Source organism: Equus przewalskii, chromosome 6 (assembly GCF_037783145.1).
Source record: "Equus przewalskii isolate Varuska chromosome 6, EquPr2, whole genome shotgun sequence".
NCBI classification, from domain to species: Eukaryota; Metazoa; Chordata; class Mammalia; order Perissodactyla; family Equidae; genus Equus; species Equus przewalskii.
The window spans coordinates 51,062,427-51,081,338 of record NC_091836.1 but is presented as its reverse complement, the minus strand read 5'-3'; the positions used below and the strand labels follow the sequence as shown (position 1 = coordinate 51,081,338).

Here is an 18,912-nt window from a genome sequence, read left to right as displayed (position 1 = left end):
CACTGCAACAAACATAGGGGTACATATGTTATTTTGGATTGTTGATTTCAAGTTGTTTGGGTAGACACCCAGTAGTGGGATAGCTGGGTCATATGGTATTTCTATTTTTAGTTTTTTGAGGAATCTCCATAGTGTTTTCCCACAGTGGCTGCACCAGTTGCATCGCCACCAGCAGTGTATGAGCATTCCCTTTTCTCCACATCCTCTCCAACATTTGTTGTTTTTGGTCTTGGTAATTACAGCCATTCTGACTGGTGTAAGGTGATACCTCATTGTAGTTTTGATTTGCATTTCCCTAATGATTAGTGAGTAAATAAGTAAATTAAATACATAAATGTAATATTTAATATTTGATGTATGTAAATAAATTATAAATATATATACACACAAATAGAACTAAATCAAAGATCCATAATTCAAACAACTGAAAAACCAAAATTTATATATTAAAACTTATATACTAAAACTTACATAACAAGTTGTATATAATTATCATATATGTAATAAATATGTGACAAAACTTATATACAGTCGTGTGCCACATAATGACATTTCAGTCAACAATGGACTGCATATACAGTGGTGGTCCCATAAGATTAGTACCATATACCCTAGGTATGTAAGTCTGGCATTTTTTAATTTTCTTGATAAAATGTGATTTCATGGACGCTTAGTTAAAATAAATATGGCCCAATGTATGTTGAAACTGGGCCTTCAACACTTAAAACTTATTATATAAACATAATAATGTACTGCTTCTCCGCATAATAATTCAATTTTGCCTGTTCTAAAAACTGAAAATAAACAACTATTTCCATGCCTTGGGATTAGCTGAGTAAACAGCAATGACAGTTCCTGGACTATGCCAACTGTGATCACTGCTAACCATCATCTGTGATGAAGCACAGTCGAATGTTACTGCTTTCCGTCTCTTACCTTACACCACATACAAAAATTAATGGATAAAAGACCAACCATAAGAGCTAAAACTACAAAATTCCTAGAAGAAAAACATAGGGGGAAAACTTCATGAAATTGGATTTGGCAATAGTTTCTTAGATGTGATACCACAAGCAATTGCAACCAAAGAAAAAAATAGATAAATTGGACTTTACCAAAATTAAGGCCTTTTGTACGTCAAAGGTCAATCAACTTAAATACTTTTGTACTCCAAAGGACACATCAAGAAAGTAAAAGACAACCCATGGAATGGGATAAAATATTTGCAATTCATATATGGGAATAGGAATTTGTATATAGAATGTATAAATAACATAGTATATCCATAGAATGGAATATTCAGCAATAAAAATGAATGATATACACTACCACGGGAAACATGATTACCAGAGAAACTTTAGCTCTATTCCTGAATAAGTTAAGAATGCCCAGGATCAGTGCTATTTCAAAAAGAAATAAAAATTAAAAAAAAGAAATACATACTAGAAGAGGAAAAAAATAAAACATTTGCAGAAAATGTCATTACAGTGAAAACCCAGAGGAATCCGTTTTAGAGTTCGGAGTTTACCATTGTGCGTATTTCAAATAAAAGCCTAAAGACAGGATTGATTAGAGGAGACAGATCACTTCCTGGACTGGCAGGATTATCAAAACGGGAGAATCACTCACTCTAAGGGCTTTAGGAACGAGGGGAGAAGAGGGAGAAAACCTTTTGATGTGCTCGCTGGTGGCTGGGTCTCCACCCTCAGCCTCGCCCTTCAGGCTTGATCGTGCACCGTCCAAACGCGCGCTGGGTCTCATCCCACCTCCAGCCCCGCCCTCAGGGATCGGCCGCGCCCTCCGTCGTAGCTCCAGCCACAGGGCTGGTTCGAGATTCAACCACGGCCCTGGGCCTGATTCGGGCCCCAGGCCTGGCGCCCAGCTGGTCCGAAGCCCATGCGCGCTCACGCTGGAGGAAATCAGAACTTCTCTGAAGTGGTCCCACGTGGTCCCGCGCTCCATCGCCTGAGCCCCGCCCCCCGGCAAGAAGCGGAAGTGACGTCACAATTAGGCACAGTTTTTGCCGCTGCGCGCGGGGCAAGTCTTAAAGCGGTTCATGTTGGTCGTCGTCCGGCCCGGATCGGCTTAGGCGAGGCCGGCGTGAAGTAGGGGGAGCGGGCGGAAGAGGGAGTCACGGGACGGGTTTGGCCGGCCGCCCGGGGCCTGCTTAGAGGGGCCTGGTGCGTGCTGCTCGCTTCCGTCGTTCTCCACGAGGAGCCGGATCTGCAGTGGGGTGAGGGCGCTTCTGTGGGGTGGTGTCATCCTCTGTGCTCCTCCCTCCAAGGCTCCACAGCAGCCTTGTGACTTTTCTCCGTGAGGAAGAGGATTTCCGCCTTTCAGATGGGTTGACTCCGGCCCGTAGGAAATCAGATGAAGAGAGAGGTGAGTATTGTTTCTCTTTAGTAGACAGATTTACGGTCTAAATATGCTAACATTTCTGTACAGAAATATGCACACCATAGGCATCTAAAAAAGTACATCATATTTCTACCTGAACATAATGTATCAAAAATAAATAAAGACAAATACTCAGATCAAGTACACAAAACTTCAAAACATGGGCCTCAGAAAAACGGATGTAGGCTTTTTTTCCTCCTAGTTCTGGAATAATTGAACTTCCGGTAAACAGGCTGTTTGCACTAAGTATAGTTTTTCCCACATTTTCTGTTTGAAAAATCTTAAACGTAAATAAAGTGTGAACATCCAGTACAGTGACTGTCCTTTGAAGTAGGTTCACCCATTTTTAGCATTTTGCATGTTTCCTCTCTCTAGACTAATATCCATTTTTTCGTGAATTGAGAAAGTAAGTTGAAAGTAAGTTGCAGACATGATACTTGACCTTTAAATACTTGGCGATGCATCTCCTAAAGATAAACACATTGTGTTTAGAAAACCACGATACCGTTATTTTCCAAAAAATGTACAAAATAATGTCAGTTACTACCTACTCTGTGTGAAAAGTAAAATTCTCCACATTGTTCCAAATATGCCTTTGGGTGTGTTTGGATCTAGGATGCAGTCAGGGTTTATATATGGCAAATTTTTATGTCTTTTAGTCTTTTAACCTAGAGCATTGGCTGTTGTTTCTCCATTATATTGACTTTTCGAAGAGTAATACATTCTTTTATATAGTCACACATTTTTATATTTCTTTTTCTTCAGATATAATTGACATAGAACATTACATTAGTTTCAGGTATACAGCATAATGAGTCAATATTTGTATATTTTCTGAAATGATCACTACACATACAATTTTTTTCCCTTGTGGTGGGAACTTCTAAGATCTGCTTTCTTAGCAGCTTTCAAATATACAATACAGTGTTATTAACTATAGTCACTGCTGTACATTACATGTACCCAGGACTTATTTATCTTATAACTGGGAGTTGGTACCTTTTGACCACTTTTACTCATTTCTCCCACCCCCCCCCACCCCGTTTCTGACATTCACTCAACTGTTTATCCAAGAGTTTCAGTCTTTTGTTTGAGTTCCATGTATAAGTGAAATCATACGGTATTTCTCTTTCTCTGACTTATTTCACATAGCATAATACCCTCAAGGTCCATCCATGTTATTGCAAATGGCAAGATTTCCTTCTTTTTCATGGCTGAATAATATATCATTGTGTATATATACCACATTTTCTTTATCCATTCATCCATCAGATGTGAGTTGATATTCATTGTGGTTTTGATTTGCATTTTTCTTATGATGAGTAGTGTTGAGCACCTTTTCATGTACCTGTTGGCCATCTGTATGTCTTCTTTGGACAAATGCTTATGCAGATCCTCTGCCCGTTTTTTAATCAGATTGTTTACTTTGTTGCTATTGAGTTGTATGAACTCTTTATATATTTTGGATATTAACCTCTTAGCAGATATATGATTTTCAGAAATTTTCTCCCATTCTGTAAGTTGCCTTTTCATTTTGTTCATAGTTTCCTTTCCGGTGCAGAAGTTTTTTACTTTGATGTAGTCCCACTTCCAAAAAATCATCTCCAAGACCAAAGTCAAAGAGCTTTACTACCTTTGTTTTCTTCTAGGAGTTTTGTGGTTTCAGGTCTTACATTCAAGTTTTTAATCCATTTGTTTATGGTGTAAGATAGTGGTCCAGTTTTATTCTTTTGCATGTAGTTGTCCAGTTTTACCAACGCTATTTATTGAAGAGACTGTCCTTTCCCCATTGTATATTCTTGGCTCCTTTGTCGTAAATTAATTGACCATATATGTGTGGGTTTATTTCTGGGCTCTCTGTTACGTTCCGTTGATCTGTTCATCTGTTTTTGTACCAGTACCATCCTGTTTTGACTACTATAGCTTTGTAATATGGTTTAAATCAGGCAGCATGATGCCTCCAGCTTTGTTCTGGTCTAGAGGCTTCAAAAGATCATTTACAAAACACTTTTTAGGTGATGTTGTATACCTCAAGTTGCATTTCATTGGGAAGACATAGACTTAGATTGTCCTTCAATTAATGATGCCATAGTTGATTGATGAAGGTAGTGATCGCCAGAGACCTCTATTTTACAGGTAGACTTTTCCTTTTGAATAAGAGAGTCATATGTGGGGTGGTATTTTGACACTCATAGTATCTCGTTCCCCCGCAACCTTTCTATCAATTGTTCAAGCGTCTCTGAGTAACCAGCAGTGATCTTCTGTATATGTTGTTTCACATTTTTAGAAGTGCATTTCCAGGGCAGGATTTTAAGGTTGGTCAAAGGACAAGTACATATTTAATTTTTCTGGATATATAAATCCCTTCTGTAAAAATCTTGTGCCATTTGGTAGTTTCTGAATCAACTTCAAAACATGTTGAAAAATCATTCTGGAAAAACACAAGGAACATATCTGAGTTTTAACTGCAAGACACTTGTTTTCAAAATGAATGCTGGTCCACTTTCTTCCTGAGTAAGAATACTCAAATACATTTCAGAAGTACAGTGTTTAGGCTTATATTGTGTTGTTCACAGACATTTTATGTGCTTCCTGTTTAATTTTTGTGTTGTAGTTCTATTTTTTGTGACTTCAGTTTGTGCTTATCCTCCACTGTAACATTTTCGTGGTGAATGGCATTCCTCTGACAATCCACAGATGATCATTGTCATACTCTGATGAGTTATGTGGTGTGCCAAGGACAGGGAAACAATGGCCATCAAAACAGAGATAGTACTGCCACCATGAGGCTTACAGTCTATTTAGGAAGACAGATTTTAGGTGAATACTGGACATATAATGACTTAACATGTGGGGAGAAGATATATTGGGAGGGGTTGTTATCTGGACAGAATAATGGCTTAATAGGAGGGGAGAAGATATATTGGAAAGGGTTGCTATTTCAGTTGAGAATGAAAGGATGGATATGATTTAGCTAGTCAGGTCGTTGAGCAAGAATGGGGAGGTATAGAGTGAATGAAAACATTGCAGACGAAGAGAACTTCATGAGCAAAATACAAGAGCAGTTGAGAGCTTTAGTGTGTTTCCTAAGCTGAGGAAAGAGAGTTGGCTGAAGCAGAGCAGAACCAGAGAATGATGGGAGGTAAATTGGAGAGCGGGGATGGGACCAAGGGAATTACATACTTTGAACTGTACTCTAAGGCCATGGGAAACTTAAGAAATATTTTAAGAAAGGGAGTAATTTGAATCTACTTACAACTTGAATAGAATTCACAAACTCCTAGTTTGAGAATGGCCTTAAAGAAATGTGAATGTGAAGGTGTGGAGTCAGCATAGAAGATGATGTTGACTAAGTTTTAAAACATAATAGTGGCAACCTACAACTGGATGATTATTATGGGAAAAAAAGTAAATGAAATGACTTGAGAGTTTTATAGAAGGTAAAATTGAGAGAATTTTAATTACTAGATGAAGTTATTCATCTGTTGATTTACTAGAAGACATATAACTAAGGATATAGAGCTTCAACTCTACTCCTCCAGGTGGTACTAGCTTACTATGCAGAGTCATCTGTAAACTAGACTCTTGTCTCAGTCACCTGAGTGTAAGGACCGCCACAGAAAGGTATACACGTGGACTGGAGGTAGTGCAACTGCAGTTGGTGTTGGAAGAACCTTTGCAAGCTGCCATACAGCTTACTTGTACTCACTGTAGTTGCCAGAACTTGATCTCTTAGGAGCCCTTAGAAGCTTTCACGTTGCCTGGTTTCTTCTATTTTGTGTTGTAAGCTATTTTTGCCTGCCTTAATTTTATGTTTTATACCTGTTCCCTTGGATTTTGTATTAGTTGTGAGTCTAGAGGCAACAGCAGATGTTTGTGGTGGGTCTTGAGAATGAGCATTGCTTATAAGGCATCTACTCCAAGTGAAATTATGATGGAGTTCTCAAGCAGAGGAGGACTAGGCTCATCAGAAAGCAAATGGCAAGCTACCTACTTCATGGTAAAGGAGAGTCAGAGTGTCTTGGGTGTTCAAGATTTTGAGTTTCATCTGGGTCCAATTAGATGTCCCCATTTCACGTTCCTACTCATTATTCCCTGATCACTGCCCTCAATTTCACATTAACAACTTCATGAGACTGAATTTTACTGTGGTTGAACAATTTTGTGTTTGATTTTCAGCAGTATCTTCCCCCTGTGACCACAAGAAGTGAGTTTTTAAGAGCTGTCATGGAATCTCTCTGGTCACAGACTTTGATTTGAGCGCCGAGATCGCAGATCTGAGCTTGCCATTTTCTAGGCAACTACACTGAAAAGAACCCAGCCCTCATCACAACCATTATAATCATCGTTATTGCTGTAATTGTTAATCGTAGCATTCACTGGTTCTCCCAAGGCAAGTGCTTCAGTTGGCACTGTATCACAATCAGCCATAGGTAATAGCTTGGCTATTGTAACTCTGTGAATGTCTTTCCCATTGGCAAGGAACTCAGCTCTTTGCTGAAGTTCAAAGGCTTGACCAATCCTATCCCAAAATCTTCTCTTTACTCGTTTGTCTCCAGGGATCACTGTCTTTCTCAAGTCTGTGTACGTCTACATGAAATCAAGATACAGAAATCATACTTTGATTTAAACAGGAGAAGTGTAATATAAAGAGAATTATAACAGATAACCTAGAGTTGATGGACAGTACCTAAGGCAGACCAAAGTTTTAGGGCAGCCCTCTCCCCAAGACTTGACTTCAGATCTTGTTGGAGAAGGTGTCATGGCAGTCCATTGGATGGTGAAGAAGTTTGCTAGGTTGCCAGGGCCAGAGCTAGTCAACAGTCAGAGGGCAAGCAGGAAGGAACCTTCTGGAATGCAGACAAGACATGACTGGTGGATACATGTGGAATAAGTTGGGGTGACACTACGTGTGCAAGACCTAGAGTGCTAAGTATCCATATAAGGAGGCCGTGGGAATCAACTGAGTGGTGTGCAGAGAAGCCGAGGCTGGTGGATGAGTGCTCGGAAGATGACAGTGTTCCTCCCACCCTTACATTCTTAAGGTAGTTAAATACATTTCTGAAAACTGAGATGTACATTGTCTTGTGAACGATTATTTACCTATAATCTATATACACTTGAAGAGCAGTGCAAAGGTTCTCCATTGTCCTTTAAATTGTTCATTTTAAGTTCTCTGGATAAATACCCAGAAGTGGGATCACTGGATCTTATGCTATTTGTATTTTTAATTTTTTGAGAAATCTCCACACTGTCTTGCATAGTGGCTGCACCAGTTTGCATTTGCACCAGCAGTGTGTGAGGGTTCCATTTTCTCCACATCGTCTCCAACATTTGATGTTTTTTGTCTTGGTAGTTATAGCCATTCTAATAGGAGTATAGTGACTTCTCATTGTCATTTTGATTTGCATTTCCCTAATGATTAGCGATGAACATCCTTTCATGTGTCTTTTGGCCATCTGGATATCTTCTTTGGAAAAATGTCTGTTCATCTCCTCTGCCCATTTTTTGATCAGATGGTTTTTTTGTTATTGAGTTGTATGAGCTCTATATATTTTGGAGATTAACTCCTTGTTAGATATATAATTTGCAAATATTTTTTACCAGTTGGTGCGTTCTCTTTTCATTTTCTTCCTCGTTTCCTTTGCCTTGCAGAAGCTCTTTAGCCTGATGTAGTCCCATTTGTTTATTTTTTTCTTTTGTTTCCCTTGCCCAAATAGACATAGTATTCAAAAAGGTGCCACTAAGACCAATGTCAAATAGTATACTGTCTTTATTTTCCTCCAAGAGTTTTATGGTTTCAGGTCTTACCTTCAAGTCTTTGATCCATTTTGAGTTAGTTTTTGTGTCTGGCGAAAGATAATCTTCTCCTTTCAGTCTTTTTCGTGTGGCTGTCTGGTTTTTGCAGAACCATTTATTAAGGAGACTTTCCTTTCTCCGTTGTATGTTCTTGGCTCCTTCGTCGAAGATTAGCTGTCCATAGATGTGTGGTTTTTTGTTTTTGTTTTTGTTCTTTTTTGAGGAAGATTAGCCCTGGGCTAACATCTGCTGCCAATCCTCCTCTTTTTGCTGAGGAAGACTGGCCCTGAGCTAACATCCGTGCCCATCTTCCTCTACTTTGTATGTGGGATGCCTACCACAGCATGGCTTGCCAAGCAGTGCCATATCCGCACCCCGGATCCGCACCCAGGATCTGGACCGAAGCGGAACATGCGAACTTAACCACTGCGCCACTGGGCCGGCTCCTGGATGTGTGGCTTTGTCTGTGGGCTTTTATTCCTGTTCCATTGATCTCTGTGTCTGTTTTTGTACCAGTACCGTGATGTTTGGGTTACTATAGCTTTGTGATATATTTTGAATTCAGGGATTGTGATGCCTCCAACTTTGTTCTTTTTCTCAAGAGTGCTTTGGCTATTCAAGATCTTTTGTTGTTCCATGTACATTTTAGGATTCTTTATTCTATTTCCATGAAGAATGTCATTGGGATTCTGGTTGGGATTGCATTGAATCTGTAGATTGCTTTAGGTAATATGGACTTTTTAACTATGTTTATCCTTCCAATCCATGAGTATAGAATGTCTTTGCATTTCTTTATATCTTCAGTTTCTTTCAATAATGTCTTATAGTTTTCAGTGTATAGGTCTTTCACCTCCTTGGTTAAATTTATTCCCTAGATAATATATTCTTTTTGTTGTGATTGTAAATGGGATTGTATTCTTGAGTTCTCTTTCTGTTGTTCATTATTAAAGTAGAGAAATGCAAGTGATTTTGTAAGTTGATTTTGTATGCTGCAGTTTTGCTGTAGTTGTTGTTTACTACTACTAAACTATTAGTAGTTTTCTGATGGATTCTTTAGGGCTTTTTATATATAAAATCTTGTTATCTGCAAACAGCGAGAGAAGTGTATTCTACAAAATGGCATGCTCCATCCACCAAACAGACGTGTTTCCTTCTAGATTGACCTGTCTCCAGAGCTTCTTAAAGAAATGTAGCTACTCAAGGATGGAATTCCTGTTGAATTTCCTCACAAAATGGTGCTTCCTATTGGTGATGGATTACTGTCAATAATCTGAGTATTTCCATTATTAGTACCAATATTGACTCTGATGAGAGTGGCTGCATAATTTTTATATTAGTTAATGCAGTGACAGATAGTAAGGAAGATAAGAGTGTGCATTTCTCCAAAGAATTTATTTATTCACCAGCACTTACAAGTGTCTGCGATTTCTCAGGAGCGTCTTGCAAGAGGGAAATAAGATGAGCTTTTAGTCTAGTTGTGGTGAGAGAAGTTCAAGTGTTCCAGGTTCCATTAAAGGTATAACTGAAGGATATAAATGGTGAATGAATTTAGATAGAAGAGTACCTAGGACCATTGCACCCTGGCGGAGATGATGAGAGACCTTGAAACTCTCTATTGCAGTTACATCTCCCATCTTCATTCCCCAGTGAATTTTGGTGGAGATGTCACTTTACTGAAGCCAGCTTATGTATGATGGTTTAGGGTTCTGTGACCTTTGATGAGACATGGCTGTGGACTTTAGTGGACCTTGCTCAGAAAAACCTATACAGAGATGTGATGCTGGAGACCTACAAGAACCTGACCACAGTAGGTAAGGCTGCCATCCTTCCTGTAGCCTCTTATGATATAGGTAAATATTACGTACTTACTATGTTTCTGGATGGGTGATGTGAAATCTGAATACAATGGGAAATAAGAGATACATAGTCTCTGCCCTATTGGGTTTTAATTCAGCATAGTTGCTATAAAAATGTGATTGTATGACTAACAACCTCACCCTCGCTCTGTTAGAAATGTGCATTCTCAGATTCCACTTTGACATAGTGAATGAAACTCTGGCACTGGGGCCTCAGTCATCTGTGTTTTAAGAAACACTGGACAGGATTCTTTCTGATGGACACCGGAGTTTGACAGCCACTGGTGTATGATTTCTCCATGAGAATTAAAATGTCTTTTTTGTACTTTATTTCCTCTTTCAATGAAAGTCTTGGTGTTTTGTAAACATATATATGTCTACCTCTAAAGGGAATTTCAGGGGCCAGAGATCAACGGTCTATTTGGGACACAGAAGGGGGGTTTTTGCATTTTTATCTCATTTGAAATAATTTTACAATATTCATTAGAAATATAAGACCTGGGGACCAGCTCCATGGCCAAGTGGTTAAATTCGCGCACTCCGCTGCGGCGGCCCAGGGTTCAGATCCTGGGCACAGACATGGCATCACTCGTCAGGCCACGTTGAGGTGGCATCCCACATCCCACAGCTAGAAGGACCTGCAACTAAGATATGCAACTGTGTATGGGGCGGGGTTGGGGAGATAAAGCAGAAAAAAAAAAGAAATATAAGACCTGATACTTCCAAGTGTTTATCATGTTTTACAAGAGCCTTGTCCATTAATATATCTTTCCTCCTGGACAGGGTATCAACTGTTCAAACCCAATCTGATCTCTTGGTTGGAACAAGAAGAAGAGTTGAGGACAGTGAAGAAAGGAATCCTCCAAGGTGAGTCATGGTGAAGAACTTCTCTGGTTAATGAATATTTCACCATGTTTGGAATAGTAATGAGGAAACTGTTTAAGATGTTCTTTTTCTCAGATGGCTGAGGTCATTGGTCTCTGAATCTTTGGGACATCTTCAGCTTCACATAAGTTCTTTCTGTACATTTACTCAGAATTTCCTGTGATTTCACCAAATGACTTATTCTGGTTTGGGCGGATTTTTTTGTTTGTGGGGAGGAAGATTGGCCCTGAGCTAATATCCATTGCCAGTCTTACTCTTTTGCTTGAGGAAGATTTGCCCTCAGCTAACATCTGTGCCAGTCTTCCTCTATTTTTTAGGTGGCATGCCACCACAGAACTCTCAGCTGCTGAAGCAGAGAGTGTGAACTTAACCATTGCACAGGCCCCTGGTTGTTTTTTTTTAAGTTTATCTTTTTAATGTATGCTTTTAGTCCAGAGCTTGCTTGCTTGATTTCTCTGATAATATTGTGTCTCTTTTCCAAACATTTTTAATTTTCATAGAATCATTTTTTAATCAACTACTCAATTTTACCTCCATATCTTTATCATCGTTAAATTGTTGACCTAGTCAAACAACTCAATCTGTCATGGTTTTTCTCTTTTCACCACGGTTAATTTGTAAATAATACAAATGAGTCTTTTTGTTTTTAATTCCTTTAACCTACCATTTCTTTTTGCAAACTTTTGCATTTGTTGATCTCTTTTACTTTAGAATGGAAAATGCAACTTAAAACCAAAGAGTCCACAGTTTCTCCACAGGATATTTTAGTGGAAAAAAACATCCAATAGGATAGAAATGGTAAGATCAGTAAGTTTGAAAAGAAATATTTCTTTTCCACATTCAGGAAAGGCTAGGAATTTCATTCGATAGAAGATCGGCACAAATGATAGATATTTGAGATAAGTGGCATTCTCCTGAGAGAGCAATGTCTCTGGCGAGATATTGTGAATATGGTGAATTTGGGGAAAACCTAAGTTGAAACTTATTGATTGATAATTTGCACAAGTACTCATTCCTGCATATGTAACTAAACATTGGGTTTTTAAAACTTTTCCATGGAACTGTGCAGCAGTCTTTTATGATCAGAATTGATCGCACATCATTTGGGCAGGAGTTTATCATTCAACTTGAAAGAAATCAACAGAGTAGTAACTTGTATGAATGTAATGAAAATGGTAAACATCAAATCACCATTGTAATGATGTGTTAATTTTTAGATGGATAAGATCAATTAATGATTCTGAGAAGTCTTTTAATCCTCGTTCATCAACAGGAAAGAAGCCACAATGGATGTGAACTCTGTGATTGTAAGGAATGTGGAAAACACGTCAGTGAACATTCATGCTTCAAGACACCCAGGAGAACTCAAAATGGAAAGAACACTTATGTGGGTAGTCAGTATGGAAAAAACTTCCTTACTCTGCACAAGAAAACCTCTACTGGAGAGAAACTTTCTGTGTTCAATCAGTCTGGAAAAACTGTCAGCCTGACTCCAAATATTGTGTCCTGGAAAACTAGCATGCAAGGGAAAGGCTTTGAATGCAGTGACAGTCAGAAAGCCTTTGTTAATCAGTCTTCCTTTCAGGCACAAATGAGAAGTCACAATAGAGAAAAACTGATAAGTATGGAAGGAATGTGAGACAGCTTTTATATACTCCACAAGCCTTGGTTTATGTGTACAAACTCACACTGCTAAGAAAGATTACATATGTAAGGAGTGTGGGAAAGCCTACACTACGTGCTCAAGCCTTACTAGACATATAAAAACTCATATTGGAGAGAAGCCTTTTGAATGTAATATGTGTGGGAAAGCATTTGCTACTTCTTCATACTTTACCATTCACTTGTGTTCTCACACTGGAGAGAAACCTTGTGAGTGTAGGAAATGCAGGAAAGCCTTCACTTTTAAGTCAAATTTAAGCCAACATGTAAGAATTCATACTGGAGAGAAACTCTATAAATGCAATGAATGTTGGAAAGCCTTCATTAGGCGTTCAGACTTAACTAGACATAAACAAATTCACTCTGGAGAGAAATCCTATGAATGCAACAAATGTGGGAAAACCTTCAATATATATTCAGACTTAACTGAACATAAACGAATTCACACTGGAGAGAAACCCTATGAATGCAACAATTGTGGGAAAGCCTTCATTAGGCATTCTCTCTTAACATAAATGGATTCACACTGGAGAGAAACCCTATGAATGTATGAAATGTGGGAAAACCTTCAGTGTTTCCTCAAACCTAACTGCACTTGCAAGAATTCACGCTGGAGAGAAACCCCATAAATGTAAGCAGTGTGGGAAAGCCTATACTTTTTTGACAAGCCTAAGGAGACATCTAAGTATTCATGCTGGAGAGAAACCTTTGAATGTAGTGAGTGTGGGAAATTCTTTACTCCTTCCTCATATCTGAGTACACATTTGAGAAGTCACACTGGAGAGAAGCCGTTTGAGTCTAAGGTATGTGGAAAAGCATATTTATATGCCTCAACATTTTGCATCCATTTGTGAACTTACACTGGAGAGAAACCCTGTGAATGTAAGCACTGCAGAAAAGCCTTCGCTATTTCCTCAAGACTAAGCAAATGTAAGAATTCACACTGGAGAGAAACCCTATCAGTGTAAGGAATGTGGGAAAGACTTCACTTGGTCCTTGATCCTTAGTAAACATGTAGGAACTCACAATGGAGAGAAGCCCTGTGAATGTGAGAATGTGGAAAAGCCTACAAGTGTCCATATTTGCTTTGAATACATGAAAGAACACTAATTAGATGCCTCAGGAACTTAAGCAATGTGGCAAAGCAATCAGAATCTGCTACTATACAGCATGTAAGAATTCATGCTGAAGCCATTAAATGTAAGAAACATGTAGTGCTCTAGCGTATAGGGTGGATCTATAGATGTGTTTTGAACATGTGCCATTCTGCCCTGATCACTTTTGGGAATGGTATAGCAATCCCCTGATAGCAATGCTAAACCAGCAGAGTTTCTACATCTTCCATGTTGCAGCCTGGCCAAAAGTGTGACTGCCAGATTCAGAGTTACCTGGATTCTGTTGTTGTATTGTCCTGGTCTAAGATGGTGAGCGTAGTGACTGCTTCAATCAGTTCACTACTCACAGAGTCCATCTACAGTGCCTCATGCCACCCAAGGTGGGGGATATAATATGTCTCTGTAAATTATCTGGGAATGTTTTTGTTCCTTTCTCACACCTGCTCCTTTTGGATAAAAGGTCAGGGTCAAGCAAGGGAAGAGTTTAGAAAAAGTGAGGTTTTACCTACTATTGGGAGACACCCTGATTTCATACCTGGGTGGGAAAACAACCACCTTAGCACCTGGCGGGGGGGGGGGGGGGTTTAACCTTAAGTTGTGCACAAAGAGGGTGAGAACAATGAACGTTCTTTCATCTTTGTATCTAGCACCACAGCATGGCGTAACAATTGTGTTATCTTTCCAGCTCAAAGAAGAGCTGCTGCTAGTGATATGACCTGCTTCTGTGTTTGTCATTCCATCCATACGCTGTGAAAATGGAGAAACTCGTGCAAATATGGCTAGTCCTGATACTCTGCTGTGTATGATGCCATCACTGACATTTCCTGATTGTGAATCTTGGTCACAGACACAGACCAGCACAACCTCATTGCAGCATCAGTGATACAAATTCATATAGTTCTGATGCTTGAGCAGCTGTGGGTTACATCATGGATGTCCATTAATGCTGCAGCTGCTTCCTGAGAATTTCTTGAGGCTTAATCAAACCATTGTAATGATAGTCCAAATCAAGCTTAGCAAATCCTGAACAGGAAGTATCTGTGCGCCTTCTATCTTGCTCCTACTCGTCTTTTTGAATATGCAACAATACCTTGACCACTCTTCCCCGTGGCCATTTCTTTGGGCTGGGGGGCGGGGAGGGGGGACATTGGTGAGAAAGATTGATCCTGAGCCAACATCTGTTGCCAATTTTCCTCTTTTTGCCTGAGGAAGATTGTCTCTAAGCTAACATCTGTGCCCCTTGGCCATTTCTTGCAAGTGTTTGCAGTGAGGAACACAATTGTAGGGAGATCATCTCTCCCATTGAGATGAAGAGGAGACTTGCTTACTACCTGAAGTAAACTAGGTTCCACAACCTCAGCCTTCCTCTTCTGTAACACAGCCCAGTGTGCAGACATCCATATGGCCCTTTGTGTCTGAGAGACATGCTGCCGAAGAAATGAAAACACGAACACAGGTTGCTGTGTAGTCTCTCGAGTTCCTCGAGCTCTTTATTCTTATAGCCCCTAAACAAAGCCACCCTTTTGCCAAAGCAGTGAGTCAGCGACCTAAGCCTGTGCAAGCATCCCACAATAATGACCTTTCCCCTACCCATCTGTTCATAGGTTCCTTCATAATGTTTCAAACTCCCAAGGTCCCAGGCTTGCTCCTTTTGAGGAGCTGATAAAACATTCTTGTTTGCAAGCAATGTTTTCCCTGGGGCCTTGTGAGTTCACCAGGCAGAACATTCTGTTTGCAGAAAAGTCCAGCCAGTCTTGTGGATGCCTCGCGTGCAAGAACAACCACATTTCAAGCCAGGTCTCCTTCAGAGACATAGGGACAAAGGTGACCAGTATGAACATGCTGATGTTCATGCGTTGGCTGTTCATGAGTTAAATATCTGTCTCTGACTTCAGTGTCTCGGGTCCTCTGCCAACATTCATGAAATAGTGAACAGTTAATACCTTGGAAGAAGGGAGTGATCAAACTACAGGTCCAACAGTTTTGGTGATGAGAATGGCATGTTGATAGAGACGTGACTTTCTGGAAGAACAATAGTGCCAGGCTGGGTATGAAGACATAAGGGTATCTGCAACCCAGTCATGAAATCTCCTCCCCCAGAGGTTTCCGCTTGATATGGACGAGCAGGGTGGGAAATGGATCCCCAGTGTCCTACTTCGTAATGAAGCTCGTCAACAAGTACGTCAATAACTATATCAGTTTTCCTTACTTTTTCTTAGTCTACTGTACCCTTAATTTTTAAATGTCTTATACATACTTAATGTGGAATTTTAAAATATCTAGGTATCTGAAATTGTCTTTAAAATCCTTTTATTTTTTTGACCTGGAACATTGTCCATAATGTAATTACTAATAAATTTGGATTTATGTCTAGCTTGTAATTTTGTTTTCAGTATTTAACTTGTTTTTCTTCCCTCTCTGCTCTTATTTTTTTCATGTAAATGAATTTACTCTTGATGGTTGAAATTTATGTAATCCATAATTTATGCAATCCAGTTATTTTAGTTGCTACCCTAAAATCCATTAAGGTTTTTCATTTAATTCTGAATTAACACCTTTTCTCTCCTACAAAGTGTACTGGGACTTATGAATCCACTAACGGCTATTATTCAGCCTCTGAGCAGCACACTGGCAGAGAGACTTAGAAATAAGTCCATAGTCAGAGGAGCCTCTAAGCAGGTCCAGGTGCAAGATGAGCAGGTCCCGGACCCTGAGAGGTGGGAGAGCTTCCCCTTCTTGTGAGAGGCTATGTGACAGGGACACATATGCCCCTGTGGAGAAGTGCTCAGTGTCATCGAACACTTAACAGAATGTGCTATCTTATGATGAAAATTGGCCACTTCCTTAAGGGGACACACAGATGGAGATTGCATGATTGCCCTGCTGAGGACAAAACTTAGTAATGACGGTCGGGACAGCTGCTGTTATTCTTCAGCTTTGCCTGGATCATACCGGCTTCACATTAGCCTTTTATATCCCTGAAGAATTTTCTCCCGATGGGCTCCCTCAGTCCCCAGTGGTGCCGTCTATTGGGTTTCCCATTGGCATTGTTCCCTGGTCTTTTGGGGGCCACTGCAGTGACTGCAGCTCTGGTCATTTCTTCTCTCATTGCCCAGACTTATGTTCCTCCCAGCTTTTCTCCCTCCTTGATTCCTCTGCTACTTCTCACATAAAGGGTGTGCATCCTGGGGAGAGGGATATCACCAAAGAAGTGATTGTCTCTGAGCAGTGTGTCTGTCCACAGGATAGAACAGCAGAAAAGTGTCCCTTTAGTACAAGAGCCTTGAGGTGAGCCTGAATGTTCTTTAAAAGTGAGGATCAGCCTGCATTTGTGTTCAGAGAAAGAGGAGATATTTCATTTCGATCTTTGGGCTTCTGAGCCAGTTAACTTCTCACCCATTGGAACATACCACCTTTCACCATAACCCCTTCGTGGGAAATGGAATTGCTTCCATCAGTGAGATCAGTTTCATCATTCTTTCCTCAAAGTGACAGAAAAGGTAACGCGACACTTGGGGGCTTTACTTCTGCCTCAGTATTGCACGTCTTTCCTCTAGAGCAAATCCCAGAGTTGTTGGTCAAAAAATGTGTTTAGGTGCCCATTCCCTTCATGAATATTGGTCTTTGTTCATCCCATGATGACTCTTGGGGCTCCAGGTCCCCGGGCTACTTCGAAGACCCATGTGACCCCTCCCTCCACTGTGCAGATTGGAGGTGAAATTTCTGCAAGGGTGGCTCCCAGAGATACTTAGCTACCTTCAGCTGGGTAGATAGACACTATATTGTGTGGGCTTCTTCCTTGAAGCACTTCTCACTGGCTGATTTGTATCAAAGCCAATCTTCCTTCAGCAGTCATTGGCCTTCAGTGACATCCTAGCTGTCCCTGTGTGAGCCACCTGCCAGAGCCTGCCTAGTCAATAGCAGAGCATTCCTGTTTTTGAATGGCTGTGGCAGCTGTACTCATAAGGCCACTAACCTCCCTGTGTTCAGGGGTGACACAACATGTGGGTGTTTAAAAGTACTGTTTTGTGTTAGTTGTTGTATTCTCTTAAATGCTGGCAGAGCAGTTGGATATTTTATTCTCATTTTTTACCATGCTATATTCCTCGGTTCAGGATGTGAATTTAGTAGTAATTTTTAAATCTACCATTTTACAATCTGGCTTTTTATTTGCAAGTTGATTTATAATGTGTTTGAATAAACAGCTCAGATGTATAAATTTAATATTATTAATAAAATCTCAAGCACTTTAAGGTCTTTGTACCTATGGGTGGGTATTTTATTGAACTTGACTTTTATGAGGGCCAGTTTTGAATTTCTTTTTCCCCAGATCTGTGATTTGGGGAGGCTCCATTAAATACTAATAATAATCCTCCACTTGCAATTTTTATTGCAATAAGTTATATATCAGATAAAAATTACTCGTTTAACCTTTTTAACTGCAGCTCAGTGGCATTAAATACACTCGTTGTGCAACCGTCAGCATCATCAATCTCCAGAACTTTTTCATCACCCCAAATTGATAGTTGGTACTTACTAAACACTAACTCGCCATAGCCTTTTTCTATAGCCCCTTGAAACCACTATTCTACTTTCTGTCTCTCTGTTTATGAAGTAGACTCCTCGAGTTATGTTGTAAAGGTGGGATCAGCCTTTGTGTCTGGCTTATTTCACATAGCAGAATGTCGTCAAGGTTCACCCATATTTTAGCATGTACAGAATTTTATTCTTTATTAAGAACAAAATAGTCCATTGTGTGTATATGCATTTTGTGTATCCGTTCATCCATTGATGGACAGTTGGGTGCCTTCCACTTTTTGGGTGCTGTGAATAGTGTGGGTATGCATATGTCTTTTTGAATTTCCCCCGTTTGATTTTTTTGGGTGAAACTCAGGGAAAATTGCTAGATATTATGGTGATCCTGTTTCCCCCATTCACTTTTAAATTTTACTTTATCTGGACAGGTGTTTTTCATACAGATTTTGGGAAAATGCACAAACTGGGGAGACTTTGATATATGGAAAGCCCCTAGTTCGGGTATCAAGATGTAGCAGTAGCAGCTGTTGCACCAGTGCACTTTATGCTTTTGTCGTCCTCTTCCACTAGATGGGTATTTAATTATTTCCCCTGCAGGGTTCTGTACTACATCTAGCAACCTAAGATCCAGTTATTTTGCTATATGTAGGTTCCTTAATTTT

At 39.8% G+C, this 18,912-nt stretch overlaps 1 protein-coding gene and 1 pseudogene across 1 annotated transcript; both read left to right on the top strand.

Annotated features, from left to right (window-relative positions):
* Window positions 1-2,022: 2,022 nt before the first annotated feature.
* On the top strand, window positions 2,023-14,356 carry LOC103566522 (zinc finger protein 426-like). The gene is made up of 4 exons (XM_008542953.2): window positions 2,023-2,382; window positions 9,899-10,007; window positions 10,836-10,919; window positions 12,211-14,356. The coding sequence occupies exons 1-4, from the start codon at window positions 2,371-2,373 to the stop codon at window positions 12,231-12,233; spliced, it is 228 nt and encodes a 75-aa protein (XP_008541175.1). The 5' UTR covers window positions 2,023-2,370; the 3' UTR covers window positions 12,234-14,356.
* LOC103566526 (zinc finger protein 726-like) lies at window positions 12,597-13,709 on the top strand (annotated as a pseudogene).
* Window positions 14,357-18,912: the final 4,556 nt, after the last annotated feature.

Coding starts and splice junctions, on each gene's coding strand:
- LOC103566522 (XM_008542953.2), top strand. Junction 10,008..10,835: donor CAAGAACCTGACCACAGTAG/GTAAGGCTGCCA, acceptor CCTCCTGGACAG/GGTATCAACTGTTCAAACCC. Junction 10,920..12,210: donor GAAGAAAGGAATCCTCCAAG/GTGAGTCATGGT, acceptor GTTCATCAACAG/GAAAGAAGCCACAATGGATG.